This window comes from Macrotis lagotis, chromosome 4, assembly GCF_037893015.1.
Source record: "Macrotis lagotis isolate mMagLag1 chromosome 4, bilby.v1.9.chrom.fasta, whole genome shotgun sequence".
Taxonomy (NCBI): domain Eukaryota; kingdom Metazoa; phylum Chordata; class Mammalia; order Peramelemorphia; family Peramelidae; genus Macrotis; species Macrotis lagotis.
Window position 1 is genome coordinate 202,249,961 of NC_133661.1, and position 21,972 is coordinate 202,271,932.

Sequence of the window (21,972 nt, forward strand, 5' to 3'; positions counted from 1 at the left end):
AACTAGAAATTTAATAAATCTAGGAACTTTTTAGGAGTAAACTAATGTTTGAACAAATTAGCTTGTGAATGATGTTGTAAATATCCAAATGGTCCTTACAGAAAAAAGGCTCCCTACCCCTGCTCTAGACCTTTTCTTCACAATCTCTCTTATGTTTTTCAGTGCATAAGGATCACTATGAGAACCTTTATTGTGTGATATCTGGGGAAAAGCACTTCCTCCTGCACCCTCCCAGTGACCGACCTTTCATCCCTTATGGTATGTGAAGTGACAGAATGAGACTATTATGGGGGAGACTCAGAGGAAGATTAAAGAAGGGCAAGGTGTTATGTTGGCCAACCAAGAGCTATCCATGGTGCTTAACACTTCTGGTCCTGAGAGTGTAAAATGTAGGCATTGCAATTTATCACTCTGGGCAGCACACATCTTGACAATCTGGGCCCAAGGTGGTGATGGGAAAATGGATCCCACCCAGGGAAGGATAGAGGGAAGCTTTGATTGATTTGGGAGGATGTAGCTGTTATTCAATCCTGGCTGATTTTTGCATCATTGTGACCCTACCACTCTCTTAACCCTATTTCTTTCTTGCTATAGAGTTGTATACACCAGCAACCTACCACATGTCTGAGGATGGTTCCTTCAAGATAGTGGATGAGGAGGCCATGGAGAAGGTGTACATCTTGCTTCCAGCCTTGGGAATTTAGGCTTGGGGGGAGGGGTTGATCATGGGCAGAAGGTAAACAAATCAAAACACAAACACACCACACACACACACACACACACACACACACACACCTCCTGATCTGTAGGAATGGGAAGGGGCAGAGCTGTGTCCTGAAGAATGCATTCTCTTATGATTCCTGCCTGATCTGCCTCTTTGGTCAGAGAATGCTGGGAATACAGTTGATGGGAACAGGGATGACAAGGTTTCAGCTTTTGGTGTTTGTCCCCTGAAAATGACTGCTCCCTGTAGGTACCTTGGATCCCTCTAGATCCCGTGGCTCCAGACTTGGTCCAGTATCCACTCTACAAGCATGCCCAACCACTGCACTGTACAGTGAAAGCAGGAGAAATGTTCTACCTGCCAGCTCTCTGGTTTCATCATGTCCGTCAGTCTCACGGCTGTATTGCTGGTAAGGAACCCAAGCAGGTAGGGATGAGGAGGGAAAGGGGGAAGGGAACTGGGATAAATAAAGAGCCTATTCTGTAGAAAGCTGGGGATTGGGTCCAGATTAGATGCACATAGGTTTCAGTGGCCAGATCAAATCCTCTTTTCTCCACAGTGAATTTCTGGTATGACATGGAATATGACCTCAAATACAGCTACTACCAGCTTCTGGACTCCCTCTCCAAGGTCTCAGATCTTGCTAAGATGGACAAACCCTCTGTGAGCTCACTTGATGGACCACTCTAAACTGGTTCAGCGATCAGTTCAGTTATAGAAATGTCCCTGGGGTTTCAAGGCTTTTCCCTGGATAGACATAGGGTATGAATAGGGTTCCATTTGGGATAGTTTTACCAAACAAGCATGGCCTTTGGAGCCAAGGATGAATCAGGGCCAAGCTGATCCAAACTCCTAGTCTAACAAGAGATGTGGAAGGACCTATGGAAAGTCATCACAGGTCTGCCAAGACACTGGACTGATAGAAATGTTCAAGGGGCTGGTTGTAGGGAGGAGGAAAGGAGGTGCTTCTGGGTCCAGACTTACCGAAAAGAAACTTCCTGCTACCAAGTTCCTCTATGGATGGCAGTAACTCCAGTCCTTTCCCCTTGCCCTGTGAAGCCCTTAAGCTCTCTCTGAGTTGCAGACTTGTAATTGGGACTTGTTTGCTTGAGTTCCTATAAATGTGTTATTTTACTTGTTATTATCATGTGGTCTTCCTTTTCTTTCTTCTCCACTATCAATAGGGTAGAACTGACCCCTGGGGCACCTGGACTTTTGACCCTTTGCTGGTAGAGGGAGGGAGGGAGGGATGAGTACAAAGAAGCAACCTCAAATGGGGAAGGAGACAGCTTTCACCCTCTCTCCATCTTCAGTGAAGAACTACTGGGCTTTTGGGCTCAGCTTCCTCTACTGAACTCCAAAGCAACTGCCTGCTCTGCCTCCCTGATGGAGACCCTGTCTCTGTCTAGGATATAAGCAGATTCATCCAAGGCAACAAGATTGGGGGTCAGACTTTATGAATGAATTCAGAACAAGATGAAAACAAAGACACAAAAGCTCAAAACAGTCACATTCACATAGGAATTTATAGTCAAAGAATTCTTCATCCACCACATAGAGAAGCAAAGGGAATGAGCATTTTTATAGCTCAGTGCTAAGCATTTCAAAATCATTATCTCATTTGAGTCTCATAAAAACCCTGGAAGATAGTTTCTTTATTATCTCCACTTTTCATTTTAGGAAATTGAGGCAATCAGAAGAGAAGTAACCTGCCTAGGGCTCATACAGCTTGTGTCTAAGGCCAGATTTGAACCCCTACTGATTCTGAGTCTAGCACTCTGCTCTCCTTGTCACCAATTATCTCTATGTAGGCTTGATTCACACCCAAAATAGAATCTTCTCTTTAGCTTACTTTACAAGTAATCTTCCAATCTCTGACCTCTGGTGATAGGGAAATGAAAGTCTCCTCTGGCAGCCCATGCTCATTTTAATGGCTCTGATTGGGAGGAGGTCTCTCCAACATTATGCCTAAATCTAAGTCTTTGTCATTTCCACCCACTGCTCCTAGTTGTGCTCTGTGGGACCAAACAAAACAGATCTAATCTCTCTTCCACATAATAGCATCCAAAGTCACAGAGCCAGCCTTCAGCTAACCCCTATTTGACTTTGTCTGACACAGTCTTGAGTTCTAGGATTGGGCAGGTGGCAGAGGAAGTGAGGTGGGGTTGGGAGAAGCTGTGCTCAACCTCCCAGAGCCATTATTCACAAGCAGAAGATGCCGGCCCGATGACTTGATGTCTTCCTGGAAAGGAACTGGACTCCAGAGTCATGCTGTCTGTCCCCCAACTTCATTCTTACTCCAGGCCCAGACCCAACCTTCATTCCGGGTGCATCACATAAAATCTTAACTGTCAGCAGTTGCAAAGATGCCTGAACGCGTCAGCCCTCTTTTCCTTGATTTCCTCACACAGCCAATTTTCCTGCCTAGGTGGGAGAGCCTAGGCCCGACACATCTTTCTCAGATGGGCCTCAAGCCAGCTCTTTTAATCAGGACTGGGGATTCCTGTCCTGCTAGCGCAGGAAGATAGATTATGAAACATAGGCTCTTAGCAAGACCAAGAGGAATTTGGGTTTCCTGGGTCCTTTTGGAGTCCCCTTCCCGACCTGCTGATTCCTTCAAGCACCACCTAGTATTTTCCTCTCTAAACTTCCGTACATTTGACCTTTTATTAGCAGAGCTAGGGATGGATCTGTACAAAGAAGCAACCTCAGATGGGCAAGGGGACAAGTTCCTCAGTCTTAGACAGAACATGAGATTCTCATCTGTTGGAAAACCAGGGTCGAGGAAGTGTGAGACCAGGATGAACCAGAGAAGGCACCCTGGCTCTGGTTCATCTGTGTGGTTTATGTGTGTGTGTGTGTGTGTGTGTGTGTGTGTGTGTGTGTGTATGTATGTATGTGTGGCCTGCCTCATTTGTAGCAAAGGTGGTTATTTCACAAATGGGTGTGGGGTTTGAGCCAAGGGCAGAGAAGATGGGAGGAGCTCTGAGCCAGCTGTGACATCCCTGGCCCAGCATACTTACATAGCTAGGCTTCATCGTGCATGAGACTACATCTTCCCTGGTGCTGGAGAGGATCTGAAGGCATGGCTCTGGTAAGGATCCATCAGTGACTCGGGCTCCTAGTAGCAGGGTTTTTTAGGATACTAGCACCCCGTTTCTCACTGCTAGGCTTCTCTAGCTCTGGGGATGACCTAGTCTGAACCCATTTCTCTTTCTTGCTGGACGATGCTCCCTCCCATATTGGTCATGCCCAGAAACAGGAGTTGTGTTACAGGAGGAGATGGGGGTGAAGGGAAAGGAGGAGAACCGGGTACTCTCCATATTAGGCAGGGATGAAAGATCTAAGGATACTTAACCTGGAGAAGATTCGGGGAGATATGGAAGATGTTTTCAAAAATTTGAATGGTTATGTGGAAAAATTAGATTTTCGTCCTGCTTGGCCTCAGAGGACAGAACTGGAAGGCAGTAAGTGAAATTGCAAAGATGTACCTTTAGGCATGATTAGATATTAGGTAGTTCTGTTAGAATTATCTGAAAGTGGAATGAACTATCTCAGGAGGGGATTGATTGTCCTTCCCACTAGAGGTAATTTAAACAGAAACTAGAAGATAACTTGTCGAATATATTGTAATGGAGATTCTTTGAGGTTAGGAATTGGACTAGATAGCAAGAGATCCATTCCAAATCTGGGATTTAGACTCTAGGACAAGGAGAAGTGCTCCAGAATATAAGCTGAGTCAAAGTCCTTTGAGTGCCCACAGACTCCGATAGAGCTGCTCAGGACCAGAACTTTTGGTTTCCATGCTATCAGGTCTCTGGCCACCAACCTCTCAGGGCCTCAGACTTAGACTCTAGGACAAGGAGAAGTGCTCCAGAATATAAGTTGAGTCAAATTTGAAGTTGGAAAGTCCTTTGAGTGCCCACAGACTCCGATAGAGCTGCTCAGGACCAGAACTTTTGGTTTCCATGCTATCAGGTCTCTGGCCACCAACCTCTCAGGGCCTCAGGCGGAAGTGAATGACTTGCCTTCCAGATCATCCTTTGTGACTCAGCAACTCCAGGCTTGGGGGTGTGGGGGCCTTAGGGCTGACTGACATGGGGCAAGCTGCCTTTGTTCTTGAGAGGAAGTTCTTGGCCCTGCAGTCACTCACTGATAATCTAAGGATAAGAGGGAGGGGTAGATAGTACTCCAACATCCCTTAGGCATGTCTGGGCAGGCTTTGCCCCCATTGGGGTATTTGTGGTTTGGGAACCTCCTTCCTGAGCCAAGCCTCACAAAGGTAGAAGATAATTGAATGAGGCAAGAGTAGCTACAGATGCAAATCTTGGGAGAAGTAATACCTCTAATACAAACAGAATCAATCAAACAAACAAGCCACCCTGGGAATACAAATACAAGGAACAAAATTATTCTGCTCTCTTGGAGAGAATCCATTTCTCCTTGGTTTATAACCTGATCAAGGGTCAGGAAAAAGGACCATCACCAAAACCAAAAATTTTCCTTTTAATTTATTTATCAAAGGGGGCTAGCACCAAGCCAGCAACTGACATCCCTTTCCCACCCCTTCTGTTGTTAACACCAATTCCTCTCTGCCTCCTTCACATCCAGATCAGTTTTAATTATGACAACTGATAATCTGGACTCAGTTATAAAATGAATGATAGGGGAGGGAGTGAGAAAAGGAAAATGTGAGAGATATGAAAGGATGGAAGGAAGAATGAGAAGAGAAAAAAGGCAAACTATATTGAAGGAAGTGGAGAGTCTAGCTCAAAGTTTCCTCTCCATTCCCAATTCAGGACTGTCCAAGTAGAAGGCAATGGTCGAATACCTGCATGAGCTATGTATCTCCTATGGTACTCTCCTTTGGTGCCTGACTGGAAAAAGCAAGGAGTTGCCTCAGTCTACATCAACTTCCAGTAATCTTACAACTGCTCATTTACTTCTCTTCCTCATAGCCCACCACTGGTAGCAGCAGTCTGCTCTCTGTCCGAGTCCTAAAGGCCCATGGTTTCCCATCCAAAGACATATGTAAGTATGGAATTCCTTTCCTGTCAGGAATTCCTTGTCAGTTTGAGGATAGCCCTGAATCCAGCCAGGGACGATAAGGAGAGAGGAGGACTGAAGCTGACCAGAACTGTCAGGCAAGAGATGCTCCCAGAACAGACTGGTAGACTTTGGAAGTTTGGCTTCAGCTCATCTTCTTTATCCTCTTAGCTCCAGTTGCAGATCAGCATAGGTCTCTGGAGAGCCTGGTGCCCTCTCAAATTGGGAGGGAGGTGACATGGATTCTTTGAGGGAAGAAATGGAAACCTATGCTTTCAGAGGTCCTGTTACCCCCTTGGAGAGGCATAGATGGAAAGAGCACTGATTTGGAGTCAAAGAACTGAGTTTGAATTTTGCCTCTCCCATTTAATACCTACAGGACTTTGGTCAAATCCCTTATCTTTTCTGAACCTTAGTTTCTTACTCTGGGAAAAAAAGTAGGGTTGGATTAGATGACCTCTAAGGTTACCCTACTGGCCCTTGATCTATGATCTTATAATTTTCTGAATGGTGTTCCCTCTTCCTCTAGTAACACCCTCTGACAGCTATGTGAGCCTATGGCTGCCCACAGCTTCAAGTCAAGAATTTCGGACACGTACTGTGAGAAACTGCAGGAACCCTGTTTGGAACCAGACCTTCCATTTCCGGATCCACAGTCACCTCAAGGTCCATCTCCCCACTCAACATGCCCTTCTCTTTAAACACAGAGACACACACACAATGGTTTACTGCTAACTTTTTTTTAACATCTTCATTTCAAAATGTATCCTTCCCCCTCTCCCCCATTCATGGAGTTACTTCTTATAAAAAAGAATTAAAAGGGAAAGAGAGGGAGAGAGAGAAGGAAGAAAAGTGGGAAGAGAGAAAAGAGAGAGAGGGAGAGCAATTCAGCAACACTATTTTCAGACTGATAGTGCAAAGAAGTAAAGGATCCACAATCATTTATTCATCATTCAGTGAACGTTTATTTCAATATTTCCTTTTACCTATTTGTAGGCTTCTAATCTCCTTGCTATTCTTCCTATTAAACTTCATTTTTTCTTGATTCCTCTTCTCTGCCTCCCCCCCACCCTAGACCCTTTCTCCAAACCCTTTCATTTATCAGTTTCATGATCTGCAACATGGATTTAATAATAGCCCCCACCTTGTAATATCTTTGTGAGGATAAAATGAAATGATGTATGTAAAGCACTTTTAACATGTTAAAAGCACTATATTAATGTGATTATTCTTCTTAGAATTTACTGGAGCTGAAAGTGTTTGACCAGGACCTTATGACCAAAGACGATCCCATATTCTCTGTGCTCTTTGATGTTGGGACTCTGAAAGTTGGGGAGAGCCAGTGGAAGAGTTTTACTCTCAATCCTCAGGTAGGCTGAGATCAAGGATCTCTTGTTAAGGAAGGAGATCCTTCCTTCTTCAAATCTATTTCTAGAATCAAGGGGCAACTATATTTGGGAGCATCAGAGGGAAAGATGGAGAAAGCTGGTTAGAGATTTAGTGTCCTCAGTCAATTCTGATTTCAACTGATTTCCTTCTCTCCCAAGGGCAAGGAAGAGTTGGAGGTGGAATTTCGCCTACAAAGTCTGTGAGTCTGGAGTCACTAACCTGCTTGAATTTCCTGGGAAGGCCCCATGGGCTACCTGACTGACACAGTTCTGTCACGTCCTAGAGCCTTAGTCCTAGAGATCTCTGAGATTTGACATGGACTGTGTGAGATCCTTCTGTGGAGAGGGGCTCTCATTGGGAATGAGAGCATGGAGTCTCAGTAGAGGAATCTTTATGAGACTGTTTCTTAAATCATAGAAATTGGAATTAGAAGGGATCTTAGAGATCATCTCACTCTCCCTCCCCACACCCTGTTCCCATTTTAATAGATGAAGAAACTGAGACCTAGAGGAATTAAATGATTTTGCCAAGGTACTGCTCTGAAAACTTATAGCAAAGCCAGGTCTTTTGTTCCTTTCAGCTCAGCATGCCCTGAACATCTCATCACTAATGGGGTCCTCGTGGTAAGTCTGTCTATCCAAGGACATTCATTGAGTTGAGACCCTTAAGGACTCTTTCCTGTCATCTCCTCCCCACTACCTCTTGTCCAAAGTTCACTCTGAGAGAGGCCCCAGAAACAGCATAACATAGTGGAGATAGAGCTGGCCTGAGAGCCAGGGAGACCTGGGCTTGAGTCCTGCCTCTGACATGTGAGAGCTCTTTGACCCTGGGCAAGTCACTTAACTTTTCAGTACTCTAGACAACTCCCTAAGTTGACTCTTAACTCTCTAAGACTGTAAATTGCAGAGAAGATGCAAAACTATATTAGTAGAGAGAGGTTTCTCATCTAGGAGTTCCCTATATCAATGAAATCAAAGGTCCAAGTACCTGTTTGGAGGTTGGGATGGGTTGAGATGGGTTAAGATGAGATGAGATGGGATGAGATGAGATGTTGTAGGATGAGATGGGATAGGGTGGGGTGGGATGGGGTGGGATGGAGTGGAATGGGAGAGAGAGGCAATGCATCCTAGATTACCATTTAGTTTCCAGCTTCCTAAAAGGAAGAACAAAAGGAGAAGATGGAGTTCCAGTGGCACAGGTATTCTGTTATGCTGGAATTAGGGATTTCATAGATGGTTCCAAGCTCCACCTAACCCATACTAGCCTTTACTCAAACCCTACAGCCATTCAGGGTCTAAGGAAAGTGTGAGAGGATTAGGAATGGAAATGGACTGATTGAGAATGAAGCACAGAGAGACTGGAAATTCATATCTGAGTTATTCTGTTTCTAACTCAGGCCCGAGAGTTTTCCAGTTTGGATATTCAGCTACAAAAGATAGGGAGCATACAAGATAACTCAGGTAAGCATCCTTTATTTATCGTAGGAATATAGCCCCTACTTCCATTCTTGGGGTCAGCATGGTACCATGAAAAGTCAGGATTTGACTCTGCCACTTAATATAAATCACTTAATCTCTCTGGACTCAGTTTCCTCACTTGAAATATGGAGGAAATTGGACTCTAATCATAGAATCCATCTGTGATCTTTAACGTCTCTTTCAACTTTAAATCTAGGATCCTAGAATGAATCAGGCTTGCAGCCTTTAGCTCCCAAAGTGGTCCAGAATGTTGTAGCCTCTATCTCCCCTTCTTGAAGTACTCTGTTGGGAACAGTGGAGGAATAGGGCTGGGGAATGTGGCCATCCACCCCTGCAGAGGCCTAGTCTCCATACTAGAGGAGAGCCCTTCATTGCTGGTATGCATTGGCAGGAGGCAGACCAAGATCATTGTGAGCAGGACTTTCCTAGGACATCCCTTGGGGAGGATTGAAATCATCTCACCCTTTCCCTCAGTCTTCCTTGTGTTTTGTGTTCCAGAGTCAGATGGCAGAGTTGAAGCCCTGGTGTCAGGGTCCTATGAGGGCAGCCACACTTTAACCCCAGGCACCAGCCCCGTCCGCTTCCACTTTCCAACTTGCTGGGAGTCAGAATTAAGTGTTAAGCTCCAGGTAATGTTCCTAACCTCCTAGGAGGACAGGAATGTATATATGATCATCTATTAAGTACCTGCCATGCATAAAGCTCTATGCTAAGCATCAGGAATATAAATAAAAAGTCAGGATTGTCCCTGGTGGGTAGGTGATATATACAGGAGGCTTCAGCCTCAACTCAGATGGAAAGGCCCAGTGGTCCTCAGGACAGAGCAGCAAAGGAGATGCATCTTCTTTAGAGTCATTTCCACTAATGAAACCACAAGGGTTTCTGATGTTGAGTCATTTTATGGTATCAAGGACTTTGGTGACTGGAATGTTCCTTTCTGCATTTTCATTAGCAAAGTCTACAAAGAAAATGGGGGAGGGGGGACTGCAGGATGTGTAGACATATCTCCACAGGGCTTTTTCTTCTACTCTGCCTCCCTTCTTCTATTCTTCTCTAGCTCCCTTCCCCTTCTTAATGGTTCTATGACTCCTTTCTCCCTTCTTTCTCATGTTTCTAATGGGTTCCCATTTTATCCTCCATTAAGCTGGAATGAAATTGAGTGAGTTGGGATTGAGGAGATAGTTTGTTCCTTCATGTAATTCATCTGTGCCTCCTTCAGAGTACTTCTCAGGAAGCATTGAAGGTGCCACTGAGGTCACTACCTTCTGGACATACTGTGAGAGTCTCCTTATCGGCAAAAGAGGTAAGAGCCCCATTATTGTTTCCCTCAAAGGACAAAAGATAATCTACTTGGGCCCCACAAGACCTAACCACCTTTGTTTTTTTTCTTTTTACAGTCTTGATTATGTCCTTGTTTTTAATACCATGGTTATGTCCTGATATTACCACATTTTCCCCTCCTCATCTTCCTGCCCCATTGAACTCTATCTTGTACCTAAGAGAAACACTTAAAATGGATCAATGAAGCCACCACTTCTGATATTGTATATAATATTTCATACCCATAGTCTCTTCCCCAAGAGGAAGGAAACCTATTTCATCAATTCTTTAGTAAGATGAATCTTTTCCCTTAATCTGAGCTCTGTTTGCTTTTTCATTTTTGTTATCCTAGTTAATATGTAAATTGTTCCTCTTTCTGATTTCTTAATCTCAAACCAGTTCATATAAGTCTTTCTATGGTTCACTGAATATCTTATATCTATCACTTTCAATGATCCAATACTATTTCACTGAGCTCATTATACCATAATCTATTCTACCATTCTCAATGTATGGGTACCTATGTTTTCTTCTGACTGTCTTTATGTCTTCTTTCTTTTCCACAGGACAGTAATCTTAGAGTAGATCCCTAGGGCCCTGGTTTTATAGGAAGAGTGACCTCTAAGCAACCCTGATCTTCAGCCCCTCAGACCATGGCCATCCCCGAAGGTGGCCTGCTGGGCTCTATGATGATTTCAAAGCTGCTGGGAAGAGGGAGGCAGAGGAGGGAAGGCTAGAACTTGGGTTTGATTAGTAGTACATGACAGAAATATTAAATGATTTTTAGGAACCTGCCCTGATGATGCAACTGAAAACCGAGAAAGGGTGAGTTGTCTGTGGCAAAAGGAAATGGAGATAAGGAGAGCCCTGCTTGGGGAGAAAGAGAGGAATCCTTGAGCAAGTCATCAGATGGGAGGGGAGGTTGCAGCACCCCAAATTAGTGTCATCCTGCTCTCAAAGTTATTAAAGAGTATGAAGTGTTCCCACCACAAGATGTGGTAAGGATTCTTAAGTGACCTGTGATAATTAAAGTTTCTTGTTTTCTATTTGAGTTCCAGCAGTAGTTGGGACTGGGATGCAAGGAAGAAGGTGCAAAGAGGTAGGTCCATGACAGTGTTCAAAACATGCACAGATGGAAGAAACTGAGGCACAGAGGCAGGAGGAAACAACTTTTTGGTTTCTTCCCTCCATTAGCTGGCATATACTGAGTACTTCTCAGCTACCAGATCCTCTGCTGTGCAAAGAATTCAGTTAGAAAGGTCCATCTTCCACTGTCTAGATACTTGCAGTCGGCAAATACAAAGAGGTAGAGTCAATAAATCCCACACCACCTTTGTTGAAAGCCCAGGTATCTAATCTTTAGTCAGCTGTGCTTGGTTATTGTCATGACCACATCTGACTCTGCAGCTCATAAGCATTTCAGATGGCCGGGAAGGGAGCTTCTTACCTCACAGAGTTTGGGAATCCAGATTTAAAGAGAAATATTTGACTTCTCTCTCTCTTTTTCTTTGGTTCAGCATTTAATGGGGTCAGAGGGGAGGGTGAAGGGGATGAGTTAACTCCTTGTGTGTTTATGACTGAACAGTGAAGTCAGCCTTGGGAAAGTTAGGGGGGAAGGGGGCAGTGTCTTCCCTGCAAGGTGCCATTTGTTATGGAGTGTGGGTCTTTATTTCTGCTAGGGAGATGACTTTATGGTCTCCAGCAAGAGAGCAGAGGTAAGATGAAAGGAGTAAGGAAAAAGAGTAGGACTGAGTGGGGGGAAGGGAGAGATGAGTTTCCCTCTCTCTAAAATGTATGTGGGGTTCCTGAGGGACTCAGAGCCACACTGACACCGCGCATCTTGGAGTGACGCGCTGCTTTCCAATCCCTACCTGTTGTAGCCCTGAGGAGCTGGCAGTGCGCCTGGGCTTCGGACTGTGTGATGAGGAGCAGGTGTTCTTGAAGAAGAGGAAGCAGGTGGTGGCCAAAGCCCTGAAACAAGTCCTTCAATTACAGGATGAGCTGCAAGAGGATGAGGTTTGAGGACTGGGCCTGCGCGGGGATGGGGACTCTACCTGGCCACCTGAGCCCCAATCTCCCCTACATGTGAGGCCCATGAGCTGCAGGGCAGATTAATCAAGTTAGGAGCATCCTTGCCATCCTCCCCAGTTCCCTGATGTCATGTCCCATCCTTACCCTTGTCAAGTGCCTAATGAGCACATGGCTTTGTCTGAGTCACCTGAGAGCTTTGTAAGAAGTTGTGATTTCGGAGAGAGGCACAATGTCTGAGTTGGTGAAGAGCCAGTCTCAGAGTCAGGAAGACTCAGGCTCAAGTTCTTCCTCTGACTTATACTAGCTATGGGCAGGTTGCTTACCTTCTCAGTGTCCTAGGCAGCTCTCTGAAGTATAACAGCTGCTCTTCATGAATGGATGAATGAATAAGCATTTATTAAGCATCTACTATAAGATAACCACTGGATTTATAAAAAGGAAAAAATGTTCTCAAGGTGTTCACACTTTAATTGGGGGAGGTTGTACCTGCAGGAGAGTTTAGCCTTGGGTGCATTACTGTAGACACTAGATGGCAACACATTCACCAGCAGATTAGACATTAGTGCCCTGGGGATCTGAGGACATGGCAACAAGGCAGATGGGAAGGTCTGGGCCCAGGGGCTAGAAGACAGTGTGAATTAGAAGCTCTATTTTCCTGAAGTTTACACCTTATTCCCAGCTCATCTGAATGGTATAAGCAGACATGTCACTTTTTCCACTCACTCAGCTGGGGTGTAGGAGACCCAGGGGTGGGAGAAAGGAAGGGGTCTCACTTCTCACAGAGGAAATTCATACACTGGGATTCCCTGTGGTGTGTATATAGCTTTCCTGCTCTCTGGTTTTCGATCCCAACTCCTAGCTTTATATTTCTGTGTCCTATCACAGCATCTCCAAAGGATTCCATTTTGGGATTCTTGGAAGAGCAGCTGAGTAGTTGTAGAGTAGTTGTTTCACTGATTTGAAGATAATCCATTTTGAAAAAACATCCCAAACCCACTTGAGGATGCTGATCTTTTTTCCTTAGGGAGTTGCACCAGGAAATTTGGACTGATTCTGGGTCATCTCCTAAGGGGGATAAAAACCAATTCCCAGCTCTTTCCTTTCCACAAAAAGGTTGAGAGTGGACTAGCAGGTGATTCTGGGGATTCTAGATTGTAGAAGATTGATGAGGGGTGAGGAGTTAAGGGTCTGGTCTTTGTGGGTACTTAGGAACAGGGAAGGGTTTTTTTTTGTTTTGGTTTAGTTTTTTGCAAGGCAATGGAGTTAAGTGACTTGTCCAAGGTCACACAGCTAGGTAATTATTAAGTGTCTGAGGTCAGACTTGCACTCTCCTGACTCCAGGGCCAGTGTTCTATCCACTGTGCCACCTCGCTACCCCTGAACAGGAAAGTTTTATGACCAATCTCAAAACTTTTTGATGCTCCTACTGACCTCAGCATCCTTCCAGTGAGCTCCAAGAAGAACTAAGTCAGATGTGAACCTGGAGGCTTTGTTGGCATTTGGGTGGAAAGGTCATTGACTCCTGAGTCAGAGGATCTGGGTTCAAATCCCACTTCTGAAGTTTGCTGTCTTGGGTATTCTAGGCTAGATGTGTTGCTTCCCTGGGTCTCAAATTCCTTATCTGTAAAAAGAGGGGGTTGGACTAGGTAACTTTTCCCTCTAGTCCCATCAACCTTAGCTCCATAGTGAGTTGAATAGCTTTATGACCAACTGGACCCTCTGACCAGTGTTGAGCATTTTGTCTGCTGTCCTGGGGCTGACTCAGAGTCTACTTGTCAGAAGCCTCACCAGGACTTCTGCCATTCTCAGATTCCAGTGGTGGCCATCATGGCCACAGGCGGTGGCATCCGGGCAATGACTTCCTTGTTTGGGCAGCTCTCAGGTCTGAAGGAGTTGGGACTTTTGGATTGTGTCTCCTACATCACAGGAGCCTCAGGTTCTACATGGTGAGGCCAGGGGTGGGGTTGAATGGAATTAGCCTGGGTGGTACCTGGGAGGGCTGGGCAAAGCAAGACCCTTGGGGATCCCTCAACACCCACAAAAGCTGCTACAACCCTGCCCAGCCTGGAGAAGCCTAGAGAATAGGGTGAGGATGCTGCAGGCTTAAGAAAGCACATCCCCTCCCAGAAATTCTCAAGTGTCTTTGATCCCTCAAGAGTGTTGGAATACCTCTAGTCCCTGCTAGATCCAGAAAGAAGAGGAAGTACAGGGTTTCCCATCCAGAAAAGCTTGATCATTCAGATGTAAGCTCTTCCAGGACAGGGACTGACTTGTTTGTATTTTTATAGTCAATGCTTAACACAAGCCTAGTTCATAGAAATAGAAAAGAAGGAAGTGGCTATTATGTCAGCTTTACAAATATCTTTTGGTCCTAACCACAACCTTGGGAAGAAGTTGAGGAAACTGAGGCAGACAGAACTTAAGTGATTTTGCTCAGGGTTCCACAACTAATAAGTGACTGAGATCAGATTTGAACTGAGGGCTTCTTGACTCCAGGCCCAGTGTTCTATACATTCCACCCCCCAACTGCCTCTATTCTTTTCTTCCTTTTCTTTCTTTTCTTTTCTTCCCTTTCCTTCTTTCCTTCCTTCCTCCCTTTTCTTCTTTCCTTTCTTCTTTCATTTTCTTTCCTTCCTTTTTTCCACTAGATATTATCAATAAAAATTTGAAAGCTTAATATCCATTCATTTATTCAACATTGTGCCTTATTCATTGCCTACCAAATCAAACACACTATTGTAAGTATAGTGTCTGCCAAGGGCCATATACATATATATATATATTTATAATATCATTTGCAGGCTATATTTGATCACACATTTAATTTATTACTAAAAAGCTACTAGATTTATTGAATTTTGAGTCCCATCTGTAGTTGTCTTGGCAATGTCAGACCATTATAGCTCATAGACTGGAAGATCTTCACTCCTAAACAAAGCAATTTCTGCCTTCAAAGTATCTGTCTACACTCTACCATTCTTTTTCCTTGAAGGAAGAAAACCAGGAAGGATTCCAGTGATTTGTTTTCCCTAGTGGGCATAAGGTTTGTATCTAGTCCTGGGATGACACCTTCCACGTCCCCTGTGCTTTTATATTTTCCCAGGGCCATGGCCAGCCTCTATGAGGATCCAGACTGGTCACAGAAGGACTTGGCAGGACCTACAACAGCAGTGAGGGCACAAGTGACCAAGAGCAAACTGAGCGTATTGGCCCCTTCCCGGCTACAGCGGTATCGGAAGGAATTAAAGGAGCGGGCCCAGCAGGGTTACCCTTCCTGCTTTACTAACCTATGGGCACTGCTTAATGAGGCCCTGCTACATGATGAGGTGGGAAGGGGGATGGGGGCAGCCAGGGTGGCCCATGGTTCAGAGTAGGGAAGGGCATCTTGGAAACTGAGCCAAGCCCTTTGTTGCCAGAGGGGTGGGGATTTATGGAATGAAGAGGGGAGAAAGATATGAGGACTCTGGGTAGTTAGAAGGACACAGATCGGATCCCAATAATCTTTTCTATTCAGCCCCATAACTACAAGCTGTCAGATCAGCAGGAGGCCCTGGAGCATGGCCAGAACCCACTACCCATCTACTGTGCCCTTAACACCAAGGAGAAGAACCTGAGTACCTTTGAGTTTGGAGGTGGGTAGAAGGGAGCCAGTGGGATTTGTCATGGGCATGGACATGATGGAGTATTGAGGACAGGCTGGAAGGATACCAAAGAAAGAAAAAGACTTCCTTTACTGCCACACTCTGTCACTCATTTGCTATTCTGATAGTTTTGTACTCTAAGCTTAAGTCCCAGCCCCATGACTGACTGGCTTAGCCCAGGATCAGGGCCTGTTTTCTCTGTGGGAGAGGTCCTCCAGGCTCCCTAGCCTCATTCTAACCATAAAGAAGATTCTCACTCAGGCAGTTGTGGGTGAATGAAAATGTTGCCTTTCCCACAGAATGGGTGGAGTTCTCTCCATATGAAGTTGGCATTCCCAAGTATGGAGCCTTTGTCCCTTCTGAGCTCTTTGGCTCCCAATTCTTCATGGGGCGACTGATGAAGCGATTACCTGAATCTCGGATCTGTTTCTTGGAAGGTATTGGGGGAATAAAGAGAACCCAGGAAATCAGGAATATTGATGGGGGGAAAGGGGGAATGGACTGGAATGGGGGAGAGCATTGACCCTTCTTTGTTGGGATCACTTCCTGAGCTACTCTTTACCTCTGTAGGTGACTTCAGGCAGACAAGGGTAAAGGGTTGAATTTTGTCAGTGGTGTCTCTAGTGCCACTTACGGTTTTCTTATTTATAGTTTTATTAATGGAAATGGCATTAAAGGAGATTCATATCCCTATGCCTTATTGCTGTTCCCTAAAGAGCATGAGGATTTTCAGCTGATTTGAAGCTGAAATATCTTTAATATGTTGTCTCCCCCTATAAAAATCTGAGCCACTTAAGAGGGACTGCCTTTGCTTTTCAATTTTCTATTTATATCTCCAAGGTTTACCACCATACTTAATAAATGCAGATTTTTTTTCCCCTCTCTCCTCCCTCCTTCCTTCCTTTCTCCCATCCTTCCTACCTACCTACCCACCCACCCAGGTATCTGGAGCAACCTTTATGCAGCTAATCTTCAAGACAGCCTGTACTGGTCCTCAGAGCCTGACCAATTCTGGGATCGCTGGGCTCAGGATCAAATCATCCTGGGTAAATTCTGCATTCTCTGGGTCAGCACTGAGAGGGAAGATATAATTTATCAGAGCCTTGTGAAGGAAGAAGAGAAACCCCAGGGACCTTAGGAATGGTCACTCTCTCCAAATCTCCTCCTGGTCCTGGCCTTTCTCTCTTGCTTTATGGTAGGAAGTAGGCTCCTAGTGAAGGCCATAAAGATCTCGGGAGTCCTCATTTCCTGAGGACCTTCTTTCTTTCCAACATGCAGACAAGGAGGAAACCCCCTCTCTGAAGATGGAAGAGCCACCCTCCACTACAAGCAAGATTGCCAAATTCTTCACAGATCTTTTAACCCGGCGCCCCTTGGCAGAGGCCTCTCATAACTTCCTGCATGGTCTGCATTTCCATCAGGACTACTTTCAGCACCCCCATTTCTCTGCCTGGAAAGGTACTTGCTTCCCATTTCTATCTCTTCTTAGATCAGTCTGCTCTTCTGTTCCCTTTAAGATTCTTCCTATTCTCTAGCCACGTAGCTGCTCTGTCTACCTCAGGGTCCTTACCTGCTGCCATGTCCAACCTCAATTCTTTGTTTGAGCCCTGATCTATGTGACAACTGATCTTTTTAAGACCTGTCCTGGGAGAGGGGAAGCATGGTCTGAGGAGCTACAGAAGAAGGACTTTGTTTAAAATAGTTGTTTTGCTAGTGTTTACATAGGCCTGATACATAATAGGCACATGAGAAATGTGTTGACTCCCTGATTCATTCTGGACCATCCTTTTTTTTTTTTTAGGTTTTTTTTTTTTTTGCAAGGCAGTGGGGTTAAGTGGCTTTCCCAAGGCCACACAGCTAGGTAATTATTAAGTGTCTAAGGCCAGATTTGAACTCAGGTACTCCTGACTCCAGGGCCGGTGCTCTATCCACTACCACCTAGCTGCCCCTGGACCATCTTTTGAGAGGTAATGTGGTATTGTGTTGGGAAGCTGGTCCTTAGTAGTCAGGAAGATCTAAGTTCAAATCCTGCATGTGACACATTTAGCTGTATGACTCTGAGCAAGTCATTTAACCTTTTTAGCCTCCTAATCTGTAAAACAAGGAGAGAGGGGTCCTTTCCAACTCTTAATCTAGGATCCTCCAAGAGATACTTTCTCTCAGAGAATTTATGGAGAGACTTTCATTTCCCCTTGCAGCAGACAATCCTTGTTTAGTGGGCAAGTTTGGGTGCCCTAAAACCTGTTTGTAAGCTGGCTCTGCTTTCTATTCAGGTACCAAGCTGGATGGGTATCCTAACCAGCTGACACCTGTGGAACCATACCTCTGCCTGCTGGACGTCGGCTACTTCATCAACACCAGTTGCCCTCCTCTGCTGATACCCACCCGCCAAGTGGATCTTATCCTGTCATTAGACTACAATCTCCAAGGGGCCTTTCAGGTGAGAGATCAAAGAACCAGGCTTCATCATACTCGGTGGGACTGGACTGATGGGAGGATTAAGTTCTTAGGAAGAAGGAGAAGTCTGGAAGATGGGTCCTGGGAACATCATTATCATCATAATCATCATCTTCAAAATCATCATGTCTAATATTTACCTAGCATTTTAAGGTTTGCAAAGCATCTTCACAATTACTCTGGGAGGTAGGTACTATTACTCCCATTCTGCAGATGAAGATGAGGCTGAAAAGTGACTTGTCCAGAGCCCCACAGTTATTTCAATGTCTAATGTGGAATTTGAACTCAGGGCTGCCAGAGTCCAAGTCCAACCCTCTATTCACTGGCAATTAGCCACAACCACATTTTAAGGTCAGTAGATAGGATCAGAATTTGCTTCTTTTACCCAGTTTCCCCACCTTAGCTTAGGTAACCCTTGGTGAAGGCTGTGGCTGAACCTGCCTGACCCCAGCCTTGGAAAGGCCCTGGTCTGCTCTCTCAGGACACATCAAAATACGTGGGAGCAAATTTCATTAATTTTCTCTGTCTATATAGTCCGCAAGGGATGGAGGGCCAGCTTAGTAGCCAAAAAGATGTGGGATCTAGAGTTACTTCAGAGACCTGTTGGCTAGGATGATTAGCATCAAGTCACTTGGTTGCCTCAGGGCCCCAGGCAGCTCTTAAGACTATTAATTACCTAAGAGCTGCTGTTGTGCATCTATGAAGGGTGTTCCCTACACAGATCAAATCACAAGTTTGCCAAAAACAACCCTCCTTGGGGAGGGGAGGAGTATGTTCTAGTAAAATTTTTTGGTATTTACTTTCAAGATTTCCTGGCTCCCACTGGGGACCCGGTTGGCTAGTTCCAGTTAGGTAATGCAACTCCTTCCTGCCCTTCCTCCCTCCCTCCTACTTTCTTTCCCTCTTCCCTCCTGCCTTCCTTTTTTCCTTTCTTTCCTCCCTCTTTCCTTCCCTTTGTCCACATAAGGAATCACACCCTTATCTGGGAGTACTCTACCCAAAGAAATATAAATTTTAATTGCTGAAATCTCACCAGATATCTTGGGTTTATGAGCTAAATTTCTTTTTTAAAGGACCACACCTTTAACCCAAATCACTCTAACTCTCTTTGATTGGCTAACAATAGGACCCAGCCCAAGCCCCATTTGGTCATTATTTGGGCCCTGTTGGCTCCCAAGAGTGTAAATAGTAATTGTTTCTGTTTTGGCCAGAAACCCTGAGGTCTTCCCCTCCCAGATTTTATTTATTTATTTTTGACAAGTTAAAGAGGCCTTTCTTTGCCTCATTTCTTTCCTAACCTTAATGACTGAATGAGTGTTACCTCTGTCAAACAAACCAGGGAAAGTCTTTAACTTGAAAAGATTAGTCTCCCATTACATCCAGGGTCATCTCCAGTCTTCCTGATTCATGTCTGACCACTGGGTCCAGATGGCTCTGGAGGAGAGAGTGACTTAGCACAGTCAGCGCCCAGGCCCCTGCCTCTCCACCCCAACTCCAATTCAATTCGTGTGCTTGTCATGGCATCACCTCCCTGATGGCCTGGTCCTCTTCAAGCCACAAAAGCCACAATCCAGGCCCCCCTGGCAGGCATAGTGTCTCACCTGGACCTAGACTACTGGTACCACAGGACCTCTCTGCCTTCTAGCATCCCTCAGGAAGCCCTTCCCCAACCCCTTCATTTTGGGGTCTTCCTCTGTTGATCATCTCTAGTTTATCCTGGATATAATAACTGGCTTGTATACATTTGTTTGCATGTTGTCTCCCACATTAGTCTGTGAACTCCTGGAGATTCTTTCTTTGTAGCCCCAGTAACTGTACAGGTATCTGGAACAACATAGGTGCTATAAATATTTACTGATTGACTAGCTATACCCTCCAGCCCCTTTATAGTTTTCAGCATTCCAGGGACACAATATTAGCAAGATGTTTATAATCTGGAGTTCTCATCATGGTGTAGAGGAAAGAACAAGTCAGGGCATCTGTGTTCAAATCTGGCTCTGCTGCTTTACTAATTGGGTGACTCTAGACAATTCCCCCCCTCCTCTGACCCTCAGTCCCCGTATTTGTAGAATGATTGCATGAGACTAAGTTGACCTCTAAAGTCCCTTCTAGGCAGTTTCACAGTTGATGGAGTGTCAGATCTGAAGTCTGGAAGACTCATCTTCTTAAGCTCAAATTTGGTCTCAGACACAGCAGAGTCGAATCCTGGGCAAGTCACTTAACCTTGTTTGTTTCAGTTTCCTCATCTACAAAATGAGCTGGAGAAGGAAATGGGATAAAACTGCTGGCTCTAATTTGAATCAACTTAGACTCACAGAATTTCTACCTGAGGGGTGGTCAATTTTAAACATCCCCAAATAAACTTTAAGACTCTTTTTATTTATTAAAATTAGCAAGTTTAGCCTGATGTCCTCAGTCTGGATTTGGTTTTATTTGAATTTGTATTTAGCACATGAAGCATATTCTGTTTTTCATAACAGATTTCTCACCAACTTAACCTTGCCCTTGCTGAGATTTTGTAGAGCATGTTCTATACCTGACTTTGGGCTCAACTTACAATTACAGCAGTTGGAATTGGTGGGCCGGTACTGCCAGCAGCAGGGGATCCCATTTCCTCCCATCACCCCAAGTCCAGAGGACAAGGCACTGCCCCAGGAATGCCACATCTTTTCTGACCCTGAGTCTCTAGCTGCCCCTGTTGTGCTCCATTTCCCCTTGGTCAATGACTCCTTCCGGAATCACTCAGCTCCTGGTGAGATCATCCTGCCCACTGCCCCCATACCTTCTCCTTTTGTACCTTTCTCCCATCTTCCCCTGCTTCCTTTTCCATCGCTTTCCCAAGTGATCCTCCACATACCATTTCCTCATTTCCTCTTCTTGTGCTCCCTTCCTTCTTTTGCAATGTTCCTCTCTGATGCTAATCTTGGTGGTCCCTTTTCCTGCAGGAGTCCAGCGGGAACCTGAGGAACTGGCAGCTGGGGAGGTGAACTTGGCTTCTTCTGGTTCACCTTATCATTACACAAAGGTGACATACAGTGAGGAGGATGTGGACAAACTACTCAGCCTCACCCGGTATAACATCTGTAACAATCAAGAACATCTTCTCCAGGCCCTTGGGGAGGCCATGCAGCGGAGGAGACAGCGGAATCGTCAGGGGGAGCAGTGATGGAGAAATGAGCTGGTTGGGGAACAGACCACAGCCAACCAGATGAACTGGGCTGCTTGGCTACCATCTTATCCCCTCACCTCCCTCAACCTGAAGACTTCTTCAAGCTCAAGTGGGAGGACTGAGTTGCTTCTTTGGATGTCCTGGTTCCTCCTAGTTGAAGTTTTCTTGGCTCTTTCACCCTTTCATCAAACCTTGGGAATATCCTGGACATGAAGTCCACTTGAATTTGCTTCTGAAGCTACTACCTCTAGTATCTCATGATAATGACTATAGTATAACCATTTTCTACTTAGCTACTTAAAAAATGATTTTTTTCTGTAAAGATTATGGTTTATAATCATAGATCTCAGTGCTGCCTTTTTTCATTTTGCACTGGGGTATGGAGGTCAGAGGTAGTAGCAGGGGAGTGGGAATAAGTATCAGGAAAAGGACTGTCCTAATATGTTAGCTAATCCTATGCAATGAGATATAGGAAGTATTATCTATGGTATAAGGTCTTAGAGTTGGATAGGATGGTTTAGTGATAGAGAAACATCTTCAGAGAATTTGGTTTCAAATCTGGGTGTGCCCTTTGTTACTTAGGTCTTTTTTGGGTAAATCACTTAAGCTTTCTAGATTCCATTTTTCTTATTTATAGAATGAAGGGGTTGGACTTCATGTCCTCTCAGGCCCCATCTGGACCTATATCTGATTCTCTGATCCTCTGATCTCAGATCA

At 44.9% G+C, this 21,972-nt stretch overlaps 1 protein-coding gene across 3 annotated transcripts in view; it reads left to right on the plus strand.

Moving 5' to 3' along the window:
• LOC141522071 (bifunctional peptidase and (3S)-lysyl hydroxylase JMJD7-like) overlaps positions 1-21,597 on the plus strand; it is a 34,053-nt gene extending 12,456 nt beyond the window's left edge. The window contains exons 5-25 of one of the 3 annotated variants that reach the window (XM_074235165.1): positions 163-258; positions 595-671; positions 5,683-5,755; positions 6,300-6,436; positions 7,009-7,140; positions 7,318-7,358; positions 7,740-7,782; positions 8,556-8,619; positions 9,142-9,266; positions 9,857-9,940; positions 10,745-10,782; positions 11,838-11,973; positions 13,798-13,934; positions 15,092-15,314; positions 15,503-15,620; positions 15,929-16,066; positions 16,571-16,675; positions 16,908-17,087; positions 17,903-18,069; positions 20,652-20,838; positions 21,032-21,597. In XM_074235165.1, the coding sequence (XP_074091266.1) occupies positions 163-258; positions 595-671; positions 5,683-5,755; positions 6,300-6,436; positions 7,009-7,140; positions 7,318-7,358; positions 7,740-7,782; positions 8,556-8,619; positions 9,142-9,266; positions 9,857-9,940; positions 10,745-10,782; positions 11,838-11,973; positions 13,798-13,934; positions 15,092-15,314; positions 15,503-15,620; positions 15,929-16,066; positions 16,571-16,675; positions 16,908-17,087; positions 17,903-18,069; positions 20,652-20,838; positions 21,032-21,252 (2,522 nt within the window). In that variant the 3' untranslated portion in view covers positions 21,253-21,597. Of the gene's footprint in view, positions 1-162; positions 259-594; positions 672-973; positions 1,134-1,283; positions 1,910-2,820; positions 3,819-5,682; positions 5,756-6,299; positions 6,437-7,008; positions 7,141-7,317; positions 7,359-7,739; positions 7,783-8,555; positions 8,620-9,135; positions 9,267-9,856; positions 9,941-10,744; positions 10,783-11,837; positions 11,974-13,797; positions 13,935-15,091; positions 15,315-15,502; positions 15,621-15,928; positions 16,067-16,570; positions 16,676-16,907; positions 17,088-17,902; positions 18,070-20,651; positions 20,839-21,031 lie in introns of those variants that run through there. The other 2 variants (XM_074235163.1, XM_074235164.1) reach the window with 2 other exon arrangements.
• Positions 21,598-21,972: the final 375 nt, after the last annotated feature.